Source organism: Podarcis pityusensis (genome assembly GCF_964106645.2).
Source record: "Podarcis pityusensis genome assembly, chromosome: 1".
Taxonomy (NCBI): domain Eukaryota; kingdom Metazoa; phylum Chordata; class Lepidosauria; order Squamata; family Lacertidae; genus Podarcis; species Podarcis pityusensis.
In genome coordinates, this window is record NC_138028.1 from 10,444,394 (window position 1) to 10,470,121 (window position 25,728).

Below are 25,728 nucleotides of genomic sequence, written 5' to 3' on the forward strand. Positions count from 1 at the left end.
AAATAAAAGCACACATTCTACTCATGTAGAAACACCAGGCAGGCCCCACAAATAACCCAGAGATTAAAAAGACACATTCTACTCATGTAAAGACACGCTGATTCCCGGACCGTCCGCGGGCCGGATTTAGAAGGTAATTGGGCTGGATCCGGCCCCTGGACCTTAGTTTGCCTACCCGTGCTCTTGGGAGTTCTATCTCCCTCAGAAATTCGGTGGGTGGCCAAGAAGAGAGAATTCTCTTTGGCACCCCAAAATTGTGGACGTGTCTAGCATCTTCACCACAAGAGACATGTCTGGCATCTTCACTATGCAGCTTTTGGCAAATGCTGAAGACTCACCTCTTTATCCTGGACTTTTAACACCTGAGATGTGTGTTTTCAGGGCACGCTCTATTCCTGTGACTGTAATTTTTAACATGAGATTGTTGTAACCAGCCATGGGGCCTGCTGGTGAAGGGGGTCAGTATGAGGCTGTTGTTATCATCAGGATTAACAACAGCAACTGTACTCAGCTTCCTTCTCTGTCTAGAAATCCTAGTAAAGGAAGAAACCAGTCCCCTACCCTCAGGGCTCCCAGTCTGACCATACTGCTCCTGCCACCAAGACAGTGAAAGGGGGCGAGACATCGCTTTCAGAAAACCCCAATTTTTCCACGTTTTGAGTTTTCCTCTGTTTCTCTTCCTCACTTGCAGGAGCTGCTGCTGCAGCTATCAGAACAAGACAATCTTGTTGACTTCATTGACGTGTACATGGAGAAGATGCAGCCGCAATCTGGGGATGGCAAAACTCTGGAATTGCAAGCAAGGTACAAAAAAAAATAACGCACTCCTCAAATCTGCAAGGAAACTGCTTCTGGGCGAAGACACATAGAGTTGTGTTGTGAGAGGATCTGCCTTGCGTGCAGAAAGTCAATCCCGAATTGAGTCCCCAGCAATCCCCAGTTGGGGCTGGGAGAAAACCTGGATAATCACTGCCTGTCAGTATAGACCAGTATTCTTCAACCTTGGGCCCTCAGATATGGGTAGACTATAACTCCCATGATCCTTTGCCATTGGGCTAAGCTGGCCGTGGATGATGGGTGTTGTAGTCCATCACAACATACCTCACAAGGGAGGAGGACAACATACACTCCCCTGAGCTTCTGGAGGAAAGAAGGTGGATATACATACAATAAATAAATAAATGGAACTGATTTTAATAGTGGGGTTTTTTTTTTACATTTTCATTGATTTATGGTTTTTATAATGGTATATTTTGTTGCGATAGCCTGCTCTGTGACCTTAGGGTATAGGATGTGTAAGAAATCAAATAAATATATTTGGGTTCAGGTTGTCAACTTTAGTGAAAGCCCGGATTTTGGATACTTCCTCTCTTTGAGCAGGTTAAGTAAACCAGACTGTGTTGTAAACAGTATTATACTGAGAGCCGTTGGTTTTTCTCTCGATTATTTTATCTCATAGCAGTCTGATCCGCCGATCTAGTCACGAGGCACCCAGCTCTGGAAGTGAGCCCCTTGGTCTGATTCCCAAGGACCAAGCAGGTGACAAGTGGCAACATTTGCAGGAGGAGCTGCTCTTCAAGATGAACCCTCCTCACTGTCAGTTCCCTGAATCTCAGGTTAGTATACTAATTCGCCCATCCCATAATAACAACAATTTCCAGAGGCGTAGCTGTGTTAGTCTGTTACAGCAAAAACAAGACAAGAGCTGTGGCATTTCAACAGCTAGTGAATTCCTTTGGCTCAGTATTATACACCTTTTTGTCAGGAGTTCAGCCTACACTCGAGTAGAACCCTGGCAAAGACACATGCCCGACTGGCATGTTCCCTCCCTCCTGGTCGATCGTTCGGGAGCTTAATAAGCTTTCTTCAGCCGAACATCACAGCGACCGATGCCAACCAACACTGGCACACTTAGGGATCCACAGAGTTTACGTAGTTGCGTACCAGACCTCAGCAACTCAGCATTTTGGCTACTTTATCTACATATAAACACACACGGAGCACTGCAACATGGCTCCCTCTCTCTCTAGCATCAGACAGCAAAGAGAAAAAGAACAAAGGACAATAGTCCCACTTCACGGAACACAGTAACACAAACATCCTGTCTTCGTCACTTCCCACTCTGTGGAGTCAAAACATATCATGTCATGTGAAAGACAACAATCCTATGACTGCAATCATAGAGCAGGAATTCTAACACTTTTGACCCTCTGTGCCAACCCTTTGCAGCAGTAAAAGGTAAAGTTAACCCCTGACCATTAGGTCCAGTTGTGGCCGATGCTGGGGTTGCGGCGCTCATCTCGCTCTATAGGCCAAGGGAGCCGGCGTACAGCTTCCGGGTCATGTGGCCAGCATGACTAAGCCTCTTCTGGCGAACCAGAGCAGCGCACAGAAACGCTGTTTACCTTCCCGCCAGAGCGGTACCTATTTATCTACTTGCACTTTGACATGCTTTCGAACTGCTAGGTTGGCAGGAGCTGGGACCGAGCAACGGGAGCTCACCCCGTTGTGGGGATTCGAACCGCCGACCTTCTGATTGGCAAGTCCTAGGCTCTGTGGTTTAACCCACAGCGCCACCCGCTTCCCGTTTGCAGCAGTACCTTTAGGAAAATGTTCTGCCTCTGCTGTCAGAGGGGATACCGGTAGCTGGAAGTCACAGGTGGGCAGAGTGCTGTTGCATGCATGCCTTGCTTGAAGGCTTCCTCCAGGCTTCCTGGTTAGCCAATGTGAGAACAGAATGCTGGTCTACATAGGTCATTGGCCTATTAAGAGAACTGAGAGTCGTGGGAGAACCCTGTTCCTCTCACAGAGCTACCACTCCCAGAGTGGTTTAACAGTCAACCCCATGGAACTCTGGGAAATGTAGTTCTGGGCGGGAAATGGGGTCTCCAAACGATTCTTAGCACCCTTACCAAACTACATGTCCCAGGATTCTTTGGGGGAAGCCTTGGCTGTTTTAAACTGTATGATACTGCTTTAAATGTTTAGTTCAGATGGAGCCTGATAGAGAAAGAGAGTCATCGTAGCATATTTCCAACTTCTTAGCCATAAGGATATTCTTTGTCTGCACTGGGCTCCAGTCATCTGTGTGTGGGGGGGATTGGTTTCACAAATCTGCAAAACCCCTGTGACCAAAAAGGTGACAGTGAGACAAAAGTGAGACAAGTATGTACACAATCAACAGTGGTGTGTCTAAGACTTAAAAATTTTTAATAGCAAGCGTTTGAAATAGGTCAGTAATATTGTCCCCATGTTGGAGAAGAAGAGGGCAACACAGATCAAAATGGCACCTCAAAATATCATCTAGTCTTCCAAGGCAGGAGATCCATAGCTATAGCATCCTCTGCTTAAAAACCTCAAGCGAAGGAGAGTCCTGTACCTTCCCAGGTAGTCTATTCGGCTGTCGATCAGCTTGTTACCTGAGAATCCTTGTTTAATTTTGGTTGAAATCCCAGTTCTTGTCATTTGAACTTGTTAGTTCAGGCCCTACTGTCTGGAACAATGGAATGATATTTGTTCCATCACCTACATAACAGCCCTTCAAACGTTTGCAGGGGACCCTCTTAAATGGTCTATTCCTCAGGTTAAACCATCAGTCTTATGTCTAAGGACTTCATGAAGGCTGAGACACCCAAATACTTGAAAGGTGCCTACCAAGTTGGGTTTATCGCCTTGAAAAACTAGAACGCACATTGACAGAGCTTCAGCCATACGTAGACATGTGCATTGGCACAGATCAATGCGGGCGCGGCAGATGCTAGGCTCTTGTTGCGAGCAGATTTCACGCCACCTACATAGAATGGACGCTTCTGTGTCCATTCCAAAATGGTGAACTTAATATTGGTTTATGTTGTAGCTAGCTATCTAGTTGCTGCTGTTATAAGAACATTCTGTATCACCATGAGTTTAATCTGGAGCATTTGTCCAAACACGTTTTGCTTTTCCAAATGTTAGATCTCTACCAAAATAAATATTCTACCCAAGGGTGCCACAGCGAGTGTGAGAACTCCAACCGTCGAGGAGCTGAAAACGTACACGGCACAGCTTGGTAATCTGAGCCAAGAAGCGTCTGTTCAGACACAGGTACTAAAATGCATCCTCCCCCCCCCCCGAGTTACATAAATTGCCGGCGTGGCTGGTGGGCAAGATCCAGAGCCTTGGCAGAGCGCAGCATCTATTGATATGTGTGTGTGTGTGTGTGTGTGTGTGAAATCCCATTAGAGTAAACGGGATCTTTTCCCCCAATGCTAAAGAGCAGGCGTAGAGGGGATGTTCCATATGGGGGGCATGGGGTGGGGGAGAATTAAAGCCTCCGACATGCCAGGGTCCCAGTCTAGATCTGGAGTCTCACGTCTGCAATTTACCTTTTAAAAAAGCCATTTGCGAAATTGCTAATTGTGCAAATGGTTCTGCATCTAGTTTGACCCTGGGGGGAAAACAGGAGCTCAAGGAAAGGGTGGTTGTAAGAGACTTTGTTTCTATACAGTGGTACCTCGGGTTACATACGCTTCAGGTTACACACTCCACTAACCTAGAAATAGTGCTTCAGGTTAAGAACTTTGCTTTAGGATAAGAACAGAAATCGGGCTCCGGTGGCGCGGCAGCAGCAGGAGGCCCCATTAGCTAAAGTGGTGCTTCAGGTTAAGAACAGTTTCAGGTTAAGAATGGACCTCCAGAACAAATTAAGTACTTAACCTGAGGTACCACTGTAGTAGGGGTATTCTGCCAGCAGTGTGAGGCACCCCTTAAAGGACAACAAGGCCAAAAGGGTGGGATCTGCATTTTACATACTGATTTGCTTTGAAATGACAAGACCGCCATTTTGTTGAAAGCTTCTAGTACGTAATACTCTTGTATCTTCCATTGCTTGCTTCTTTCTCTCCGTCTCCCTCTCTCTCTTTCATCTAACCATAGACCAGCCCAAAATTGCAACCTTCCTTAAATACCCTCCATTTTTTTGCTGCCTATCTGAAATTGCCCAACACCCAGCAGGCCACAGATTCTGTCAGGCCTCAAGGCTCACCCACACCCTTTCCTGCCTAACAGCAGGCCACCAAGGTGCTTAACAATAAGTGAAAATGAATGCCTAATAAACATAATGAGATGGTTGTTATGTTTAAAGGCAGTGGTGACTTATGAAGGCTTGTGGTGGTGAGAGGGGTTTTGTTTTGTTTTACCATTTTGCATTTTATCTGCAATTGTTTTCATTTGTGTCAGCCAAGCGGTCTGGGGAAAAGTAAGTGAGTGAGTGAGTGAGTGAGTGAAGCCTTCAGAGGAAACTGAGAAACAGCATCTCCATATCTTCCAGGAAAATATGACGGGGGAAGTTTCCTTAAGCTTGGACCAGAAACTCTTTGAGCTACTTTTGGCGATCAGCCGCTGCCTGAACGACATGGAGCAGATGTTAAACACGTGTGAACTCACCAGTGAAGAAGCTCCTGTGCAACAGATGCTTTATGAGGTAAATAAGGAGTGTCTGGGCTGGTGTGAGCTGCACTCCCAAACATCTGGAGGGCACCAGGTTGGCAAAGGCTGATATGTGGCTTTCTCAAGAGCAGAGCTGTGTGTACCACACAGTTCTGCACAGAGAAAGCGCATCTCGTGCCATTGGTTGCAAATTGCAAGATTCAGCTTCCTGAATATACCAGCTCTTGTTTGAAAAAAAGGTAGACGGGAAATCAATCTTTTAACCCTCGAGATTGTAAATATATGCTTGAAAGACTGGAAAATGCCCGATATTCTTGAGGGTTGCCGGATAAAGGTATCCGAGCGACAGTAGCCTCAGGGCCCCACATGATTTATGTGAAATAGTAGAAATTGCAAAATAATTCAGAGTAAAAACAATAATATCCAGATTGGATTGATTTCTGCTTTCCTGATCATACAGGCAACTCCCAATTTGTGTGCACACACACACACTATTTTTTGGTGCCAACAGTGGGTGGGGCAGAATGGTGCGATGGCGGACTGGACTGGACTTACGCATGCCCTGGGAAAGAACCTCCATGTAAGCGGGCATTCCCCTGTTTATATATTTAAAAAGTAGTATAGACACTGACAACTGGGAAACACTGGCCTGCGAGCGCTCCAGTTGGAGAACAGCCTTTACCAAAGGTGTCATGGGCTTTGAAGACACTTGAACTCAGGTTGCAAGGGAGAAACATGCTAAGAGGAAGGCACACTTGGCAAATCCACACTGTGATCAACTCCTGCTTGGAAACCTATGTCCCCACTGTGGAAGGATGTGTGGATCCAGAATTGGCCTCCACAGTCACTTGTGGACTCATTGTTAAAACTGTGTTTATGGAAGACAATCTTACTCGGCTACAAGTGATCGCCAAAGAAGAAGAAGAAGAAGATATATATAATTTTCACTGCAATCTTTGCAGTTCCATCCACTATAGAGAGTTGGCTGGGGCCAGTTAAAAAGCGAAGTTCCAAAGCGGCCTGCACCAACCCTGGGCCCTACAGGTGTTTTGAACTACAACTCCCAGCAGCCTCAGCCAGCATGCTGGTCGGCACTGATGGAAGATGTAGTTCACAACACTCCAAGAGCCCCAGTATTTTGAGGCTATTCTGAATTACAAGGGGTTGGTTAGTGGAGGTGGAGGTGGCAGTTGTAAAGTTAAGAAGAAGGGCTGATTTAGCTAAGTGCCAACAAGATTGTGGCTAAAAATGGGTAACTGAGATGGTAGTATCAGCATGCCTGGGGGAAACCCAAGATTTGTCCTTCCTTCCTTCCTTCCTTCCTTCCTTCCTTCCCTCCTTCCTTCTCACGGTGCAAGCTAAATTCATGACAGACAAGGTCTTTTGCTTGACAACACAAAGTGATCAAGCTCAAAATAGTGGATGATTGTATACTTATAAGGTCCTTTTTACTTTAGATTTGATGAATTCCTGCCATTCCTTTTACAAAACCATATTTACCGGCCTCTTTCTCATTTTCTTTTTTCTCTCTTTCCAGACTCTCTCCGCAGAGCTGCAAAAGCTTCATGCGGATATTGGTGAGAAAAAGGATGACCTTCTGAGGTCCATCGCCTCTGCTGGTGGTAACGCTGATAGATTCTCCGAGTGTTTTAGCAACTTGCAGTCGTGGCTGCAGTCAACCCAAGCAGCTGCCTCTTCGAGGAGCAAGTCCATAAAAACTGAGCTGGACCAGTACAGTCAGTATCAGGTACTTCCCAATTGTATTCCTTTCCATTCTCTGGTGCCCATCTAAGTTGCATCTCACAAGAGAGAGGCATGCCATATTTCTGCAACGCCCCCACCCCCATTAAATGATGTTGCACCAACTTACATTATGCACGATCAAATTTGGGGGACTCTTCAGGAAAGCACGGCCCTCTTCATTTGAAATCATATAATATGAGACTTGATTCTGTAATATGGGGTACGTGCATTGGGTTTTATGGACACATTACGTTTAACAACTACAGTGGAACCTCGGTTTTCGAACGTAATCCATTCCAGAAGACCATTCGACTTCTGAAATGTTCGAAAACTGAGGCTCAAAGGGCTGTCGGCCATTTCAATGGACAGAATCGAAAAACACGCAGTGGAAGCTGTTCAAGGCGCGTTCAAAAATGGAATCATTTACTTCCGGGTTTTCGGCATTCGGGTTCTGAAACGTTCGACTTCTGAGACGCTTGAAACCCGAGGTAATAGTAGTAGTAGTAGTAGTAGTAATAATAATAATAATAATAATAATAATAATAATTTATTATTTGTACCCCGACCATCTGGCTGGGTTTCCCCAGCCATTCTGGGCGGCTTCCAACAAAGATTAAAAATACATTAAAATGTCACACATTAAAAACTTCCCTGAACAGGGCTGCCTTCAGATGTCTTCTAAATGTCAGGTAGTTGTTTATCTCTTTGGCATTTGGTGGGAGGGCGTTCCACAGGGCGGGCGCCACCACCAAGGAGGCCCTCTGCCTGGTTCCCTGTAGCTTTGCTTCTTGCAGCGAGGGAACCGCCAGAAGGCCCTCGGCGCTGGACCTCAGTGTCCGGGCTGAACGATGGGGGTGGAGACGCTCCACTGTATGTAACTTGTTGTCGCTGTCTGAAGGCAGCCCTGTTTCAGGAAGCTTTTAGCGTTTGATGTGTTTTGTTTGGTTGGTTGTTTTCTCCTCTGTATTTTGTTGGAGGGGTAACCCAGTCAGATGAGCAGGTTATAAGAAAATTACTATTATTATTATTATTATTATTATTATTACACTCATATGGATATTCGGCAGGCCTTAGAGGCGGAACAGATATGTCTGGTGGCTAGGAGAGGAAACTTCAATTTCACTACGCACACACAGACACACACACACACACCCTGCCCACAAAGAAGCTTGTCTGGATTAGTCTCAAATTTGAGACAGCCCTTCATTACCGCTGAGCTAAATCATATCTCCTGTAGGGATGATTTAATCCTTGACCTCCCTAATGGGCCCAAGCCTGATGCAGATTAGTCAGTGATTACAAAAGTGGGCATCATTTTATTTTATTTTTATTTTATTACAAGAACAGGTAATTCCAGGACACTCTCTTTCTCTGTGCATATGTATGTATTTAAAGAATGATGCTGATTAAATAGCCCGGTTGAACTGCAGTTTAATTATCCTTTCATTCTGTATCGTGTACCTCTGGGTTCACTTCGGTTTTTCGCTTATCCCTGTCACAGAATGAAATCAGGCGATTGTATGGTAGGTTGATTATGAAAAAATCCTTACTGCAAGAGTCCTTCGGCGCAACGAGCGAACACAGTATCTCCGAACAGCTCCAGGTAATTAAACAGGACATATGAATATAAGGCACAATCACTCGACAATTTTACCTAATTTCTCTTATTTGCGGTTTTGTTTTCCAAAACTGGAGCGACGCTTTTGTTTCCCCCCTGAGCTTAATGGTAACAGTAATGACCGTGTTTCAGGCCAGTTTTGGGGGGCAGTAGCGGCCTGTAGGGTTGTGCGGACAGAGCTTCATCGCTGTCCTGTCTTCTTAGTGCCAGTTATCAAGAGGTTGTGATGGCGTTCAGACACCTAGTGAAGACCTGTTCGTTTAGGAAGGCAGTCATTTACGGAAGATCAGCTCTGCATCTGATGAATTCATTTCATTGTTTTTTAGAATTTGTAGAGATGGTTTTATTGTTTCAGAGCAGTGTGATTCTCAAACTTTTTTTTCTGGGCCACACTTTCAAAACAGAAATTTGCTCACGCCACGCACAGAATTTTTTTTATTGATGAGAAATACATTGTAAAACAAGAATAAAACTCCTAGCAGTGCTGGATTTGTAATTCTGGATCACAAGTAGGATTGTCCTCAGTATCGCTTGATGCTCTCATTTTGAAAAGATATCCATATTCTCCAAATGAAATAAAAAAAAATAATGATACAATACTATACTGAAATGTTTCTTTGATTGTCCTTGAATTTTCCCGTCACACTTGCCACCTCTCCTGCCACATCCTTTGAGAACCTCCGTTTCAGCAGTTGGTGAGCTGATTTTATCATTTTTTGAGCTTATATTTCTGTGGCTTTTTATTCCATTTCTACCATGAGCACTAGGGACGCGGGTGGCACTGTGGGTTAAACCACAGAGCCTAGGACTTGCTGATCAGAAGGTCAGCGGTTCGAATCCCCGCGATGGGGTGAGCTCCCATTGTTTGGTCCCTGCTCCTGCCAACCTAGCAATTCAAAAGCATGTCCAAGTGCAAGTAGATAAATAGGTACCGCTCCAGCAGGAAGGTTTCTGTGTGTTGCTCTGGTTCACCAGAAGCGGCTTAGTCATGCTGGCCACATGACCCGGAAGCTGTACGCCGGCTCCCTCGGCCAATAAAACGAGATGAGCGCCGCAGCCCCAGAGTCGGCCACGAATGGACCTAATGGTCAGGGGTCCCTTTACCTTTACTTACCATGAGCACTGCTTCACGGAATCATAGAATTGTACAGTTGGAAGGGACCTCGGGGGTCATCTGGTCCAGCCCCTACAGCGCAGGAATCTCAGCTGAAGCATCCAGCTCAAGCATCAATGCAGTTTATAAATTGGTTTAACGCTAATAATAGTATAATGCATAACTTTGGCCTTGAGGTTCTTTTAAGTACAGTCATATCTCGGGTTACAGACGCTCCATGTTGCGTTTTTTTGGGATACGGACGCACCGAAACCCAGAATTACCGGAACAGGTTACTTCCGGGTTTCAACGGCCGTGCATGCGCAGAAGTGCTAAATCACGCTTTGCGCATGCGCAGAAGTGCCGAATTGCATCCTGCGTGTGCGCAGACGTGGCACTGCGGGTTGCGAACATGCCTTCTGCACGGATCACGTTCGCAACCCGAGTGTCTACTGTATACAAATTTCTTTGCGCTTGCGAAAAAGGCACAAAAGACTAATCCTTTCTTGGCAAAAAGCGTCACAGCAGCAGCTGACTTTCTAGGCTACACTCTACACTCCTTTGAATAGTGAACACAAGTGGTGCGTTCCGACAAGACTGTAGCCAAAAGCGTAAGTGAGAAACGAGAAGGGGCTGTACCAGCCTGCCCATGGAGACACCAAAGCTGATATAAGCACAAAAAAGCTACAGAAACAAGAGGGGAAGGAGTCAATATGCTTGGGCAGATGCCTCCTCAAGGTGTGTAGAGGTACAAAAAAGTTTTTGGCAGGAACCAAGGAGGCAGCTCCCCTCTCCAGAATGGCCCAATGCAGACTGAACTTGCTCAGCAGACACAAAATATTATTTGTTAGTTATTGGAGAAAAGGGGAAAAAGACTATGAAGGAAGAGCGTATGCCCTGTTGCTGGAACATTGATGAGAGAAGCACTCCAACTGGCAAGATTTTGTTGGCATGGCCACTAGTAGATTAAGATGATGATCCCTTTTCTAGACAAAAACCCACTCCAGTGATGCCACTTTGATTTACTAGATGTGATTTTTCTTGTCTGTTTCTCTCCTTCCTTCCTGTTTGTGTTTGGGGCTACAATTTCATCCCTCTACTTGACGGTTGTAATTTGCAAGTTTGTTAAGCACTGTTGGGACCTTCAGCTGACTAGAAATATAACTGCTGCCAATGAGCGTAGCCTTAAACTCAAATCATCTCATTCTTTCATTCAGAGGCTGGATGCCCATGAGTTGGAAATGCAAAACTTTGAGATGCAGACTGCTAAACTAAGAGGTCATGTCCCTGTTGCCCTAATCCATGACGTGCATAAACTAGAGGTAAAGACCCTGAGTAAATCGCATGCGTGTAGTACTATCAGTATCTGTGGAATTGAACAGCATTAAATACAGCTGGTCCCAACATTAAGGGAATGCTGGGTGGGCCAGAAAATATAATTGCTAAAAACGAATGTGATCAGTTATTTGAAACATGAATGGTTATTTGAAAAGTGTGTTTCCTAGAACATTAAATGTTGCAAAACGTCCTGGAAAAGGCCCCTAAATTCAAGCAAACAATGCCGTTAATAAGCAGCCTGGCCCTGAACCAGCAATTGATGACTGCAGATTTACACCAGCAAGTTCAATGAGTGCTGGGATGAGAATAGCAGTGAAGTGGAGGGTACATATTCATAAGCGATGGATCTACATCCCCATTCAGGACCAGGAGATGGTTTCCAGGCATAGGAGAGAGGCTGCTTTGCAGAACCAGGACACATATATGATTCCTTGCTGAAGGTTTGCCTTTTCTGATTCAGCAAGCTGGCTTTATCAAAGCTCAGTGCTGATAGAGATTTGGCTGCGTGCCTACCATTCTGTTGCCTCGCTGGAGTTGACATGGCTGCCTGTTGGCAGCTACAGGAATCACAGCATGACAACAACCTTACGTTTTACATATATAGGCAGATACCATAATTTGAAAATAACCTTTCAGTTCTTGGCTAAAAGCACCCGGGAGTCTTATTTAACTTCACTTTAAGCCTTCAATCTTTTCTTTTTTTAAAAGCAACTTCATAATGAAAACTTAGGTGTACTTGGAAGTAAGTCCCACTATATTCAGTGGGGCTTGCTCCTTGTTAAGTGTAATTAAGATTGCAGTCTTAAGGCCAAATCTTTTCCTTACTCACATTTGATGATCTCACGCCAGAAAGCTTGCAGGGTAGGCAGCGCTAGGATTGCCAAGAGAGGGGTAATTTTTCTGTTTGTTGCAGTACCTACGTAGGAAAGGTGAGCGGGGGTGGTTAGACATGGCTGCCTGAAGACACCTGAGGAGCCTTCAAATAGTGGTACCCGGCGCAGCACACCTCTCACTGGCACTTTCCTCAGAAGGAGCCACAGCTCTGTGGTAGAGCATCCTCTTTGCACACAGATTCAATCCCTGACAACTCCAGGTAGCATTGGGGATTGTCCCTTGAGAGCTTCTGCCAATCAGAGTTGGCAATACTAAGTAGATGGACCAATGATCTGACTTGGTATAAGGCAACTTCCTATGTTCCTATAAAGTATATCTGAAGGAGCATCTCCACCCCCATCGTTCTACCCGGACACTGAGGTCCAGCGCCGAGGGCCTTCTGGCGGTTCCCTCACTGCGAGAAGCCAAGTTACAGGGAACCAGGCAGAGGGCCTTCTCGGTAGTGGTGCCCTCCCTGTGGAACACCCTCCCACCAGATGTCAAAGAGAAGAACAACTACCAAGCTTTTAGAAGACATCTGAAGGCAGCCCTGCTTAGGGAAGCTTTTAATGCTTGATGTATTACTGTCTTTTAATATTTGGTTGGAAGACGCCCAGAGTGGCTGGGGTAGCCCAGCCAGATGGGCGGGGTATAAATAATAAATAATAAATTAATAATAATAATAATAATAATAATAAGGCCAGGGGCATTTGTCTGGAGAGGACTGGTCCTGGGGGTAGTGACCACAGCTCTTGGCTTGACCAGTCTGATCAACAAAAGATTGTAGACTACAGTCATACCTCGGGTTGAAGTTGCTTCAGGTTGAGCACTTTCGGGTTGCGCTCTGCGGTGACCCAGAAGTAACGGAACGTGTTCCGGAACGGGGCTCCAGAACGGATCCTGTTTGTATCCAGAGGTACCACTGTGTTAACAACCTATCATTATATCTACTGGGCTAAGCTCTGGTTGCTAGTCAGATAATTTCAACGCAAACAACCGAAAGAAACACATTAATTAGAACTTGTTTCAATTCCAGGATGTGTTAGATGACCTTTGGGAGATCCTGCAAGACAAACAGAAGGAGCTGACCTCTCCATTTATTAGCGAGCAACAATATGAAGCTTTGCTGCAGGGATTAGCTGAGCTCTCAGATCTTGGGCGAGAGAAAGTTGCTCAAGAGATTAAGCTAAAAGCTACCAGTCGAACTACTTTACAGTTTCAGCTACAAAACCACAAGGTACTGGCTTTCTGCTCAAATAACTTGAGGTACTGTGATTTTCCCCCTCTCCATTTCCAGATAATATTGATGGATTCCTATTACTCCTTGAGATTAGTAGCAAACAAAAATCTGAAGCAAAGTATTAGAGATGGGAGATTGCCTTGGACTTCTGACCTATTGCACTCTGAGTTCTTTGGAAGTAGGGATGGAAGGATCTGTCAGTTTTTCCCCTCTCCATTTCTTATTTTCCCACTCTTAAATTCAGTTCTCCACATTTCTGCAGCAGTTTGCAAGTTGTTGTTTTTTTAATCCTTATGATTTTAATCCTTTTTATTTAGCAAAATTGATATACCACCTGATTGCAAGCAAACCTCTTAAGTGGTTTGCATAATTAAACATTGGAATTCTCAATAGTGGAGTTTTGGCTAATGTCACACATTTTTGTAAGCATTTTATCCTGTTGAAATGCTATTTTTCCCTGATATAGTCATTTTTATGCATGTTTACCCAGAATACATTCGTTTTTGTAAACATTGTTTGGTTGTGAAATTTGGATGAGGGCAAATCTCGAAGGATGGCTGCGTTGTGGTTCTCAAGTCTCTTCTGAAAGTGTGTATTTGATACATTTGGCTGTTAAAAGCGAACTGAATCTAATCTCACTCCCATCCCTCTGATGGGAGAAAGCAGTATGTGAAACGAAATGTATAAGACTAGATGAAGCACTTCCCACAGAGCAGTAAAATAAGGGAGAGCTTAGCTGCATTTCATGTTTATTTCCCACTTTCAGCTCTTAACATAATTGTCATCACAAATGAGCAAAGGTATTTTGTGGGGTGGGGTCTGTCTGTGCGTATTGCAATATGGATAATCGGAAAAATCCAGCCGTTGCTGTAATTACTTTGCCAGACGTAAAATACAGCCCTGCTAATGAAGATTAATGTTTACAAACTGCCCAGGAGAAAGATGGCACAAACACGAAACGATTCCTCTTTGGCTGTTTTGAATGTTAAGTTAGGAGAAGCAGTTAGTCACTTCTGCTTCCGATCCGACGAAAGAGGCTGCAATTTTACCTCTTCAAAGTAGAAAGTGGTGCAGGTGGGAAGGAAGGAAGATGCATTGCAGATGGAAATGCAGCTTTGTATGAGGCATTAAGGTGAAAATGGTTCTCCATTATTAATCAAATAGGGGAAAAGCCTACAGCTCAACCACTGAGCATCTTGTTTATTTATTTTATTAAATTTATATGTCACCCTTCCTCCCCAAGGATCGCAGGAGGCCAAACCAATATAAAATTTAAAAACAAAGCAAAAACAATTTTAAAGCAGATTTAAAACATTCTGAAACAATTACAGTTTAAAAAAAACCATCTGGAAGTAGTTACAGTTAAGAACCTTTTAAAGTAAATTACAATCAAAACATTCTTCCATCCGGTGATCTGGAGGTTGCCAGGAACCCAAACGCTTGGGTAAACAGGAATGTTTTTAGATTCTTCCTGGAAGGTGATAATGATGACAGACAGGCACATTTCACTAAGGAGAGCACTTCACAACCAGGGAGCCACCACTGAAAAGGCCCTGTCACAGGTCCCATGTTCAGTCTATAGGTAGGGCTGGGATAGTCTCTTGCCTGAAACCTGGAGAACTGCTGCCAGTCATTGCAGACCATGGAGGAAGGATCTGCTGCCCTCCAGATGTTGTTGGAACGCAGTGCCTGCCATCCTTGACCACTGGCCGTGCTGGCTGGGGCTGATGGAAACTGGAATCCAAAAATGTATTGGAGGGCAGCAGGTTCCCCATTCCTGCTGTAGACAAGACTGAGCAAGATAGGCCAATAGTCTGACTTGGTGGGAGACAGCGTCCAAACATTTACATTTGTGGGCTTGCATTACTAAGCCAGTGATTCCTTATCTTTGCTCAACCGGTATGTTTTATGCTCTGCGTGATCAGTGGATCTGAGGCTCGCAAAAAATATATGGCTCTATATTTTTTTTTTTTTGTTTAATTAGTGGTGGCCAGATCACCCATCCCCACTAATTTGTAATACATTTAATCAAACAAAGCTTTCTTCTTTTCAAAATTGAGAGAGCGCAACGGGACCCAATCCCCCGTCAGCATCCCCTGCAAACGCCCAAATGTCCTCCCACTGCCCAACTAACCCTCAGCTTCCAAATCCCTCTCCCTCCTGCCTGATTATCCGTCTGCTCCTTCAGCACCAGCAACAAGAAGAAGGGAGAAAAGTCTCCTATAAGGAAACAGTTTTTTGTTTCTTTAAAATGTGAATTCACATTCCTCAGTGCGGCTTTCCTTTTTAAATCCAGAGCTTTTTCTGCAACAAGGCCCACAGGCAGCTGGTGCAGATGTGTTACGAAAAGATGGCACCTTCAGCGTTACATGAGAGAGGGAAAGAATGGAGTCAGCTGGTAGAGGAAGACCAATGTTTGGAACAGCAAGCAGTCCAGCACGGAGCCTATTTGGAAAGACTGTTACAGGTAAGGGGCTTGTGGAGTAGAAATACGTCTGTACCTTTTATCATATGAGGTGGTCATGTAAAGAGGTGAGAGCTTCCTGGGAAATGATATATAATGAGCTTTAAAAAATGTTGAAATATACATTTTTAAAAAAAAACAACCAGAAGCTTTCCTATTAGGTATAGTTGGTGGAGAAATATACATAAGCAGGATAAAACGTTGTTTTTATATGCGACAACTGTGGCAAGAATGTTATTAGCCCAAAGATGGAAGCAAGAAGATTTACCAAGAAGAGTGGCAGATGAAATTAATGGACTATGCAGATTTGGCAAAACTGATGGGGAAAATCCGGAACCAGCAGGACCAGGCTTTCCAGAAAGATTGGAACAAATTTATTTTATATTTGAAAGACAACTGTAAACAATTAGCATCGCTAGTTGGGCTACAGGAAGCTTTGTAAGGATAACTTTATTACTTGTTGTAGTTAAGCAAGGAATTATATAAGATTTAGCAGGAATAAGAAATACAGGAAAATGCAATAAGTTTGAAAACCATTAGTCAGGGAGGAGGGAAGGCACAGGCTGAGGATGTTTCGCCCCTCCCATTGCAAGAATCTGCTGACAGTGTTTCAGAAAGGAGGGGGCGGATTTTGCTCATCGCTTCTTCCGCTCCAGCCTGTGGGAGTCTGAGTGTTATCTGTATATAGATAAGGTGACTGCTCAAGCAGCTGTAACACTCATGCAGTCCAGCGTCTCCGATTAGTCTTTAGTTTATGCAGTAGCTGTAGAGAATAAAAGAAGTTCTACTTCAGAGCTGTTGTTCGTGTGGTTCATACTCTGCTGTGCTCCGCTGACTTTTGGAATGGAGTTTGGTGCTCACAGCTCTGAGTTGTGAGTCCACAGCACTTAGACCTGCTCCCTGCAGTGGAAGGTCTCTGGAAGTGCTTTTCCAGCTCGCCTGGCCCAGTCGGGGCTGAAGAGGTTGAGCCCAGTCGTTGGCACTGGCTCAAAGGCGGAGCTGACACAGGCTCATGGAGCCAAATGTTTTATTTTTGGGAAAAGGTTGTTATGATGCTATGCAAAGAAAATAAATGTAAAAACCAATAAAAAATATTTTAAAAAGAAAAAAGAAATACGTCTGTGGTAGACATGGTTCTTACACAATGGTATTAGGAAACACCTAAATATAACGTGTTCTGCTAAAAATGCATTCCCTCCCTTAGGACTGGATAGCGTTTGATGACGGCTATGGATCTTTCTGCCAAAAACTTGAGGCGTTGTCCTCCTCTGTGCCTTCTGTGGGTTTGGTGGAAGAGACAGAAGAAAGGCTGATGGAAAGGACTCAGCTTCTTCAGGTACTTGCCTGTCCCCCCTGAATCTTGTAACCCACCTTGTGCCTGTTGTCATCAATGGGCTGAAACACGCTGTCAAATTTCGGGCAACCTCTGGAGGCCTTTGGCGTGGCCCATGCAGCTGCCACATTCCCACTTCCACTTTTGCTGCCTCCCTGCCAGGTCTGCGCTCTTCGAAGCTCGCACACCTCTCTCCCCGTGTAAACCACGTTTGGTGAACTGGGTGGCAGAGGGTGTGTGTCGAGAAGGGACCCTCCTCCCCCCCCCCCCCACTGTGCATGTGTGAATGAATAAATGTGTGAACAGTTCCACTTGCCACCAGTCCAAGCACTGCCCGCCCACAGCTCTGGCCATGCCCACAACCACGTTGCCCCTCCCCTGACCCATCAGCCCATGTGACCTTCTAGCCCTTGGGATTATAGCAGTGCCCTAAGGCAGAGGCTTAATAATAATAATAATAATAATAATAATAATAATAATTTTTATTTATACCCCGCCCTCCCTAGCTCAGGGCGGCTAACAAGCAATAATAAAAACAAATTGAATGAATACAACTTAAAAACAAGATTAAAATACAACATTAAAATATTGAAACATTAAAATATTAAAATGCAGCCTCATCACAGGAGGAGAAAGGAAAAAGAAAGAGGGGGAGGGAATCAAATTGGCTCCAAGCCAAAGGCCAGGCGGAACAACTCTGTCTTACAGGCCCTGCGGAAAGAAATCGGATCCCGCAGGGCCCTGGTCTCATGAGACAGAGTGTTCCACCAGGCTGGAGCCAGTGTTGAGAAGGCCCTGGCTTTGGTTGAGGCTAATCTGACTTCCTTAGGGCCCCGGACCTCTAGGGTGTTGCTATTTATGGACCTTAAGGTCCTCCGCGGGGCATACCGGGAGATTAGGATTTGGCGGTGCGTGAGAAAATGGTGGGGCTTTGTGGGGACCCAGCTGCGGTTGGCCCCATACTTCCAGGGAGGTTCAGTTTCCAGAAGTCCAGAAGGAAGCTGGAATGAAGAAGGCACCAGCTGTTGGAGAGCAGGAGGGGTATTCAGAACCTTTTCCAGGAAAATTAAGCAGGTGGGCAGTGCAAAGAAAAGGCTCTGAGGAAAATAGGGGGGAATGAGACATTAATCAGCTCTAATGGTTTGAACACGATGAACCAGAGAGGACTGGGTGATGCAGGAAGGAATCAAAGCCCCTCTCCTTAGGAACATTGGAAGCCACCCTGTACAGAATCAGACCATTCATTCATCTAGCTCAGTTTTGTCTGCTCTGGGGTAGTGCTGCCCTCTGGATGTTGTTGGACTACAACTCCCATCTTCCTCAGCCAATGGGGCCAATTGTCAGGGAGTTATGGGCATTGCAGTCCAACAGCTTCTGGAAGGCAGCATGTTGCAAGCTACTGACTGGCAACAGCCCTCCAAAGTTTCCCAGGGAGAGAATCCCAGTCCTAACCTGGAGTTGCCAGGGATCAAACCTGGGATCTTCTGCAAGCTCTACCACCCAGCTACCATGCTCTTCCCTTCATTAACACAGAAGCCAGCATTTGGGGTGATAAATATAATTGATATCCATGCTATCAATTTGCTGCAGTCAAAACTTTGGTGTATCAATTCAGATTGCCCTGAAGGTTTTTGGTGGAAAACAAAAAGTTTTAATGTGTGATATTTTAATGTATTTTAAATCTTTGTTGGAAGCCGCCCAGAGTGGCTGAGGAAACCCAGCCAGATGGGCGGGTACAAATAATAAATTATTACTATTATTATTATTATTATTATTATTATTATTATTATTCTGTTACTCCTTACCAAAACGAATGGCAAGCCTGAAACTAAAGCCAACAGCCTGTCACCCTGCCTCTCCTTATAACTCTGTGTAATCTTTGTGCTCTTTCTTAGCAAATCAAAATGAAAATGGAAGGAGAGCAGGCCGGGTATTGTCAGGTAGTGAAGGAAGGGAAGAACCTGATGGGACTCGTGAACTGTCCTGAATTGCAGGTCCAGATTGAGAAGCTGGAGGACCAGTGGGCCTCTCTTTCCAAAAGAGTTGCCCATGAGCTACAGAGACTTGAAACGTTGCTCAAACTCTTGTCTAGGTAGGTGCGGTACTTTCCTACGTTCCTCAGCCTAGTATTTTACGGTCACAGTAAGCCCTAAAAACTTGGGAAGTGGGCATTTTACATCATTCTCACCCACAGGCTTCACCTGCCATAAAGAAGACTGCCCAGCTGAAGGAATAACCCATTCCATAGGGACAAAAACATCTGGTCCTACTTTGTCCTTGTTGCTGTTTGAGAGAGGGGCATTTCCATTACGGCTGCTGCAGAGCAGTCGTTGCAGCAGCAAGCAATAGCTCAATGTGACTGCGTAGAGGACGTTTATGTTAACATTTCCCCTAACGCTTTTATTCCATCTTTACCACCTGTGACATGTGGAGACTGCTATGGTCTTTCATTTATTCTAATTGTAGCTTTGGTTTGTTGGTTTGTTGGTTTGTTTGTTTGTTTTGTTTTTTAATATGATTTTTATTAAATTTTCTGTTTTACCTTTTCAGATAAATATTTTACATACTTAAGATATCAATGACTTCCCTTCTTTTCCTTCCATGGTTCATTTTACATATCTTATATTCCTGCATATTTTACAAAAATGATACCAATCAGTTTTCCATTATTACATCCATTGAATCTTATTTACACAGTTGAATTTATCTTAATGCTGCCAGCGTTTTCAGCTGTACACAATTATTTTCCATATATTCAATAAACGTTTTCCAGTCTTCTTTAAACGTATGTTCTTCTTCTTCCCTTAACGTATAGGTTAAGTCTACAAGTTGTGCATATTCTGTCAACTTAAGTTGCCAATCTTCTTTGGTTGGGACCTCACTCATTTTCCATTTTTGACCTAACGAAACACAGACCACAGTTGTTGCATGCATAAATAACCTTTTCTGACACCTGGGAATTTCAGTCTGAATTATCCCAGCTTTGCTTTGTTTTCGCAGCTACAACAGGGATTCAAAGGAGCTGGAAATCTGGCTGGGGTCTGCTCAGCAGCGCATTCGTGACTGGAAGGAGCAGTCACTCAATGCCTCCCAGGACTTGAACACTGTCAGAAACAGTATACGCGACTTTATTGTAAGTGAAACAGTGTCTTTGTGGCTTACAGCTGAATTGATATGTGTAGATTTGTTTGCACTGTTAAAAACACAGACGTTGCCATGCTGAATCAAGCCAAAGTTCCATATAATTCTATGCTCATTATCTTCAAGTAGCGGCTAACCTACCCCTGAAGGATATGTACTGTATTTTTCCGTCTATAAGTCGCCCCCATGTATAAGACACCCCCTAATTTTGGACATTATTTTTTAGGGGAATAACCTAGTCTTATACACAGAAAAATATGGTACTTTGCTTATTGTTTGTTTCTGACACTTAATTGGCATTTCATCTAGGAATTAATCTAATGCTTGTTTTTTGAAGCCATCTTCAAAAAATCAACATTTTCTTTTCCCTGCCATTCAGTGGCCACATTCAGACAATCATGTATCAGCCTAATAAGCCAAAATATGAATGAGACTAAGACCCCTACGTGCATCTGCTTCTCTCCTCTCTTCATGCGAGCAAGCAAATATGCCAGAAAGTCATTTCCCATTGCATCTTACGTGATTTCAGAACAAGCCAAGATATGAAACCTCCTAGATGACTTCATATCCTGGCTTGTCCCAAGGCTGCTAACTGTAGTTTCCCAGTTCACACGCAACAGGGAACTGTGATTAGTTGAAGACATCTTGTCTTGCTTGCTTGGTGTTAAGGGAGGAGCAAACCACAGCGCGAGCTCATTGGATGATTCTGAGTTCTGTGTATCAGTCAAGTTCCATTCAGACTCTAGACAATGACACATCTGGTTTCCCCATTTTATCTGTACATCTGCCCTACATGGTAGGCCAAACAGAGAGATGGTGCCAGGCTAAAGGTCACCTAGCAAGAGAAATGGCCGAGCAGGGATTGGTCTGTGTAATTTGGTTCTGTCACTGTGAACTACGTCGTGGTCAATTCTCCATTTATGGTAGTGTTTTGCGTGAAAAAGAGAGAATAACTTTTCTCAGTTAAAACCGGCTCCATGATGCAATGCAGCCAACGTAGCTATTCTTCCCCTTCCCACAGTAAATTTATTTTCTTTCATTGAAAGTCATGCCCATGTGAAATTGTACTCCTAGGCATTTTCTACAGAGGTTGATGATAAATCTTCCTTGAAGTCATCAGTCGTAAGCACTGGCAATCAGCTCTTGCTTCTTAAGCAATCCGATGCAGCAGTGCTACGGTCAGCTTTGACGACGTATGACCAGAGATGGGCTGACCTGATCGCTCAGTTGCCAAGCATCCAGGAGAAGCTTCTCCAGGTAAAAAAGCAAATCAGAAGCCCAAAACCTCCAGGCCTGAACTACCTCGATAGGCTGCTGTGGGTATTCATTGCAAAGTGCTGAATTATGTGGCCCAATCATTCTTGCATTCAGTGCCTTCTTACCAAAGCAAAATCCAGGTGTTAAACGCTCCTGTTATTGCAGCCTCCTTAACCTTCTGTATGTGTCACTGATTGCAAGCATTTATATATAACTCAAGGATGCAGTCCATCAAAAAAAGTGGGAGGCATTGTGTGCTAAAGTCCTACTGAAATAACGTACTGCAAAGAGCCCAATATCTCTCCTTCACCGTTGACTTGCAGTAATAATCTTGTCCTAAAAGTTAAAAGGGACGCGGGTGGCGCTGTGGGTTAAACCACAGAGCCTAGGACTTGCTGACCAGAAGGTTGGCGGTTTGAATCCCCACGACGGGGTGAGCTCCCGTTGCTCGGTCCCTGCTCCTGCCAACCGAGCAGTTGGAAAGCACGTCAAAGTGCAAGTAGAGAAATAGGTACCGCTCCGGCGGGAAGGTAAACGGCATTTCCGTGCGTTGCTCTGGTTCGCCAGAAGTGGCTTAGTCATGCTGGCCACATGACCCGGAAGCTGTACGCCGGCTCCCTCGGCCAATAAAGCGAGATGAGCGCCGCAACCCCAGAGTCGGCCATGACTGGACCTAATGGTCAGGGGTCCCTTTACCTTTACCTTTAAAAGTTAAAAATGTACATGCTTTTCCTATACTTGATCCCTGCTTGCCAACTCATGTGTTTTTAAAAAAGTTTGTTCCTGCTTCAAAATGTGTGAGCCTTAGGGATCGTTCATTGAGAATGTTGCTAGGCAATCTGAAAAGCCATGCCTGCATCCTGATCCCTGCACATAGAAAACTAGCATATTTGGGAGAAGGCTAGGCTACAGTCCTTCTCCCTGAAATGCTGGGTTTCTATGTGCCTGGAATTTATTTTTTGCTTGTTTGCACGGGGGAGCATTTTGTCTTGTGGGGGCCTCTATTGCAGCTTGAAACATACAGTCAGGAAACGGCTAATTAAAGGACTCAGTCCCTCCCTCCCTCTGTTCATGCATGTGTTGCCCCTATCCACGCCCAGTTCCCATTAGCAGTAGACCTTGTATCTCAAACCAATCCATTTAGTTTTGTCTGGGTTTGGGTTAAGGGTATTCTACAGTTTAAGAATCCATAGCCCCTCCTTGTAAACAGAAAGAGTGAGAGAGACCCAGAGTGACTGGGTCAGGTGGATGGGGTATAAGTATTACTGTTGTAGTTATTGCATCATTTCTGACCAGCTTCAGATGGCAAAGCTACCGTCTCATGAGGCAATCGCAGAATTAATGGACCGGATGAACCAGATGGAGCAAGAAAGAAGAGCTGAAGCTACTGTGAATGCTCAGAGTCCCACACGCCAAGTGAAAGGCCTTCTTAAGAAGTACAAGGTGAGTAGGGCACTAGAAGAATGAGAGTCCTAGAAGCTGATTCACTTTGCCAGGCAAGAATACAAGAATCCAAATCTGCATCTGCCTGGTGTGGCCTCTTCCAGTCACCCTATACCGTATTTTTCGCTCCATAAGATGCACCCGACCATAAGACACACCTAGTTTTTAGAGGAGGAAAACAAGAAAAAAATATTCTGAATCAAATGTTGTTGAAGAGGAAGGAGGAGGGAGGATCAGGCTAAGGAGCCACCAGTCCATCCGCCCCTTTGGGGAAGCTGGATCTGCTGGCCACCTAACAGCGTTGTCCCTGCTGGGGGGATCGGAGGAGGCAGGCGAGACGAAGTGACACACTTCAGCGAAGCGGGAGGAGGAAAGGAAGGGGCTCTGTAAGGGCTCCCTTCCTTTCCTCCTCCCACTTCGCTGAACAGGCGCTGCGCTGCTCTGCTGAACCCAGCAGAGCAGGAGGGAGAGCTGTGCAGTGCCTCTTGGTCTGCTGGCTTCCCAGCGAAGCAGGATGAGGGGCAGAAGGGGCTCCGTAAGGGCTCCCTTCCGTCCCTCATCGTGCATCGCTGTGAAGGCATCACAACAAGAGGCGCTGTGCAGCTCTCCCTCTTGCTCTGCTGGCTTCAGCGAAAGCTGTGCAGCCTGCATTCGCTCCATAAGACGCACACACATCTCCCCTTACTTTTTAGGAGGGAAAAGGTGCGTCTTATGGAGCGAAAAATACGATAATTGGGGTCTGACTGTCTGAGCCCTGTCATGACCGCAAGGAGAGCTTTGCTGAACCCCTGGGGTGAAGAATGCCTTGCATTTTACGAATAAAGGCCACTGCACAAGGATGCCATGCTTTCTTCCAATTGTGGCATCTTCCTGCTTTCGCCTTTTTTCAAATCGCCACCTCCGCCTGGAGATGCCAGGGATCGAACCTGGGACCTTCTGCATTCAGAGCGCATGCTCTGCCACTAAGCTGCAGCTCTTCCATCTGGTACTGTGCCACTTTTTGCCCAGAAATGCTTTTGCAATGGGTCTCCCACCGCCCGCCCCACTTACTTGACAATGCCATCCGAGGCTCTTCAACTGTCCGCCACCTGTGACTGCACTTGGTAGCAGTAACATTCCGTCATAGCAGAGCAGCCCTAAATGCACATTAAGTCCACAGTAAGATAGATTCTCATGCATATGGAAGCCAAGAAGAAAATGCCATCTTTGCCCAGATGGATTAGCGAGCTAGCAAGTGCATTAACCTACAAGCCCACACTTTTTAAGCGTTAGCAAAGGACAAACATTCACGGAGATTATGGGTCATGGTTCTTCTGTGCGTCAACACCATTTCAAATGCCATAAAAGTAAGCGGTAATGGCGTTTTCTGCGTGGGAAATGCCCTTTTCTTTTCTTTTCCTGACAGGGTTGTATTTACTTTTCTAGGAGTACGAGATGGAAATGAACTTCAAACAGGGTGTAGTAGATTATGTTAACCAGTCGCTGCTGCAGATGACAACGTGCGACGTCAAGAACAAGCGTTACGAGAGGACGCTGTTTGCAGAGCGCCTTGGTGAAATGAATCTGCGGTGGCACCGGTTGAGAGGCTCTCTGAGCGGAAAGGTTTGTCCGTCCTTTGCAGTTCTTTTGCACAGAGAACGAGTCCTGTGGGTCCAGAGCGGCGCAAGGAGAAGTTGAACACAACTTCCTCTTCAGTGCAGGCCCCTGAAACACTGCAAAGCAGGGCCAGCCCTTTCATTAGGCAGTCAAATAGCTGCCTCAGACAGCAGATTTTGGGGTGTCCTGAAAGGGCAGGAAATACCGTATTTTTCGCTCTATAAGACGCACCAGACCACAAGATGCACCTAGTTTTCGGAGGAGGAAAACAAGAAAAAAAATATTCTGAATCTCAGAAGCCAGAACAGCAAGAGGGATCGCTGCGCAGCGAAAGCAGCAATCCCTCTCGCTGTTCTGGCTTCTGGGATAGCTGCGCAGCCTGCATTCGCTCCATAAGACACACACACATTTCCCCTTACTTCTTAGGAGGGAAAAAGTGAGTCTTATAGAGCAAAAAATATGGTAGTTTGTTATTTAATGTGCTCCTATTTGTATTTTACTGGCAGGCTGGGGGGAAAGGTGCTTGTGGGGTTTTCTGCCTCAGGTACCAAATAACTTAGTTGGACATGGATGCACCTCAATTTGAAATCCTTTAACTGCATAACTATTAAAGGTTTGGGACCTCTGCCTGCAATTTCACCAGGCCAATCTATGCAACAAGCGATATCTGAGCATTTGGAAGGTTCCAAAATGTCCAGCTTCCTGCATTCAATTAAGAAATCCGTTGTGAGGAACGATCCCCACGTGTGTTGTGGGAATGTGGGATGCAAAACCTGTAGGTAATCTTTGGCGGTTTCCCAAAGAGGGTGTTTTAAAAGTCTTATGTCCAACAGTGTCTCTCCAGTGACACTTAGATCCAGCGCAGGCTTCTTCCAGCAGCCTTTCTCAACCTGTGGGTCCCCAGATGTTGTTGGACTACAACTCCCATCATCCCTGAGCTCTGGCCTTGCTAGCTAGGGATGATGGGAGTTGTAGTCCAACAACATCTGGGGACCCACAGGTTGAGAATCGCTGGTAGAGGAAGGTGATTTTCCACCTGTCAGGTCCCCTGCTGCTTCCCAAGGTGTTCCAGCTACTGGATTGGGAGGGGGGGAGCCGGAATGGTTGAGATGAGGGAGTTGCCGTCCTCTCCACACCATGGCAGAAGCCTCCACTAAACCAA

The 25,728-nt window shown here is 45.2% G+C and overlaps 1 protein-coding gene across 6 annotated transcripts in view; it reads left to right on the plus strand.

Annotated features, from left to right (window-relative positions):
* Positions 1-25,728, plus strand: part of SYNE2 (spectrin repeat containing nuclear envelope protein 2) — a 236,383-nt gene that overhangs the window by 151,108 nt on the left and 59,547 nt on the right. For 5 of the 6 annotated variants that reach the window (XM_081000779.1, XM_081000783.1, XM_081000780.1 and 2 more), the window contains exons 66-80: positions 692-804; positions 1,460-1,616; positions 3,955-4,083; positions 5,309-5,461; positions 6,965-7,174; positions 8,672-8,773; positions 11,099-11,203; positions 13,129-13,329; positions 15,629-15,799; positions 17,001-17,132; positions 19,025-19,221; positions 20,130-20,262; positions 21,345-21,527; positions 22,824-22,970; positions 24,396-24,572. In XM_081000779.1, the coding sequence (XP_080856905.1) occupies positions 692-804; positions 1,460-1,616; positions 3,955-4,083; positions 5,309-5,461; positions 6,965-7,174; positions 8,672-8,773; positions 11,099-11,203; positions 13,129-13,329; positions 15,629-15,799; positions 17,001-17,132; positions 19,025-19,221; positions 20,130-20,262; positions 21,345-21,527; positions 22,824-22,970; positions 24,396-24,572 (2,310 nt within the window). The remainder of the gene's footprint in view (positions 1-691; positions 805-1,459; positions 1,617-3,954; positions 4,084-5,308; positions 5,462-6,964; positions 7,175-8,671; positions 8,774-11,098; positions 11,204-13,128; positions 13,330-15,628; positions 15,800-17,000; positions 17,133-19,024; positions 19,222-20,129; positions 20,263-21,344; positions 21,528-22,823; positions 22,971-24,395; positions 24,573-25,728) is intronic. The other variant, XM_081000782.1, reaches the window with a different exon arrangement.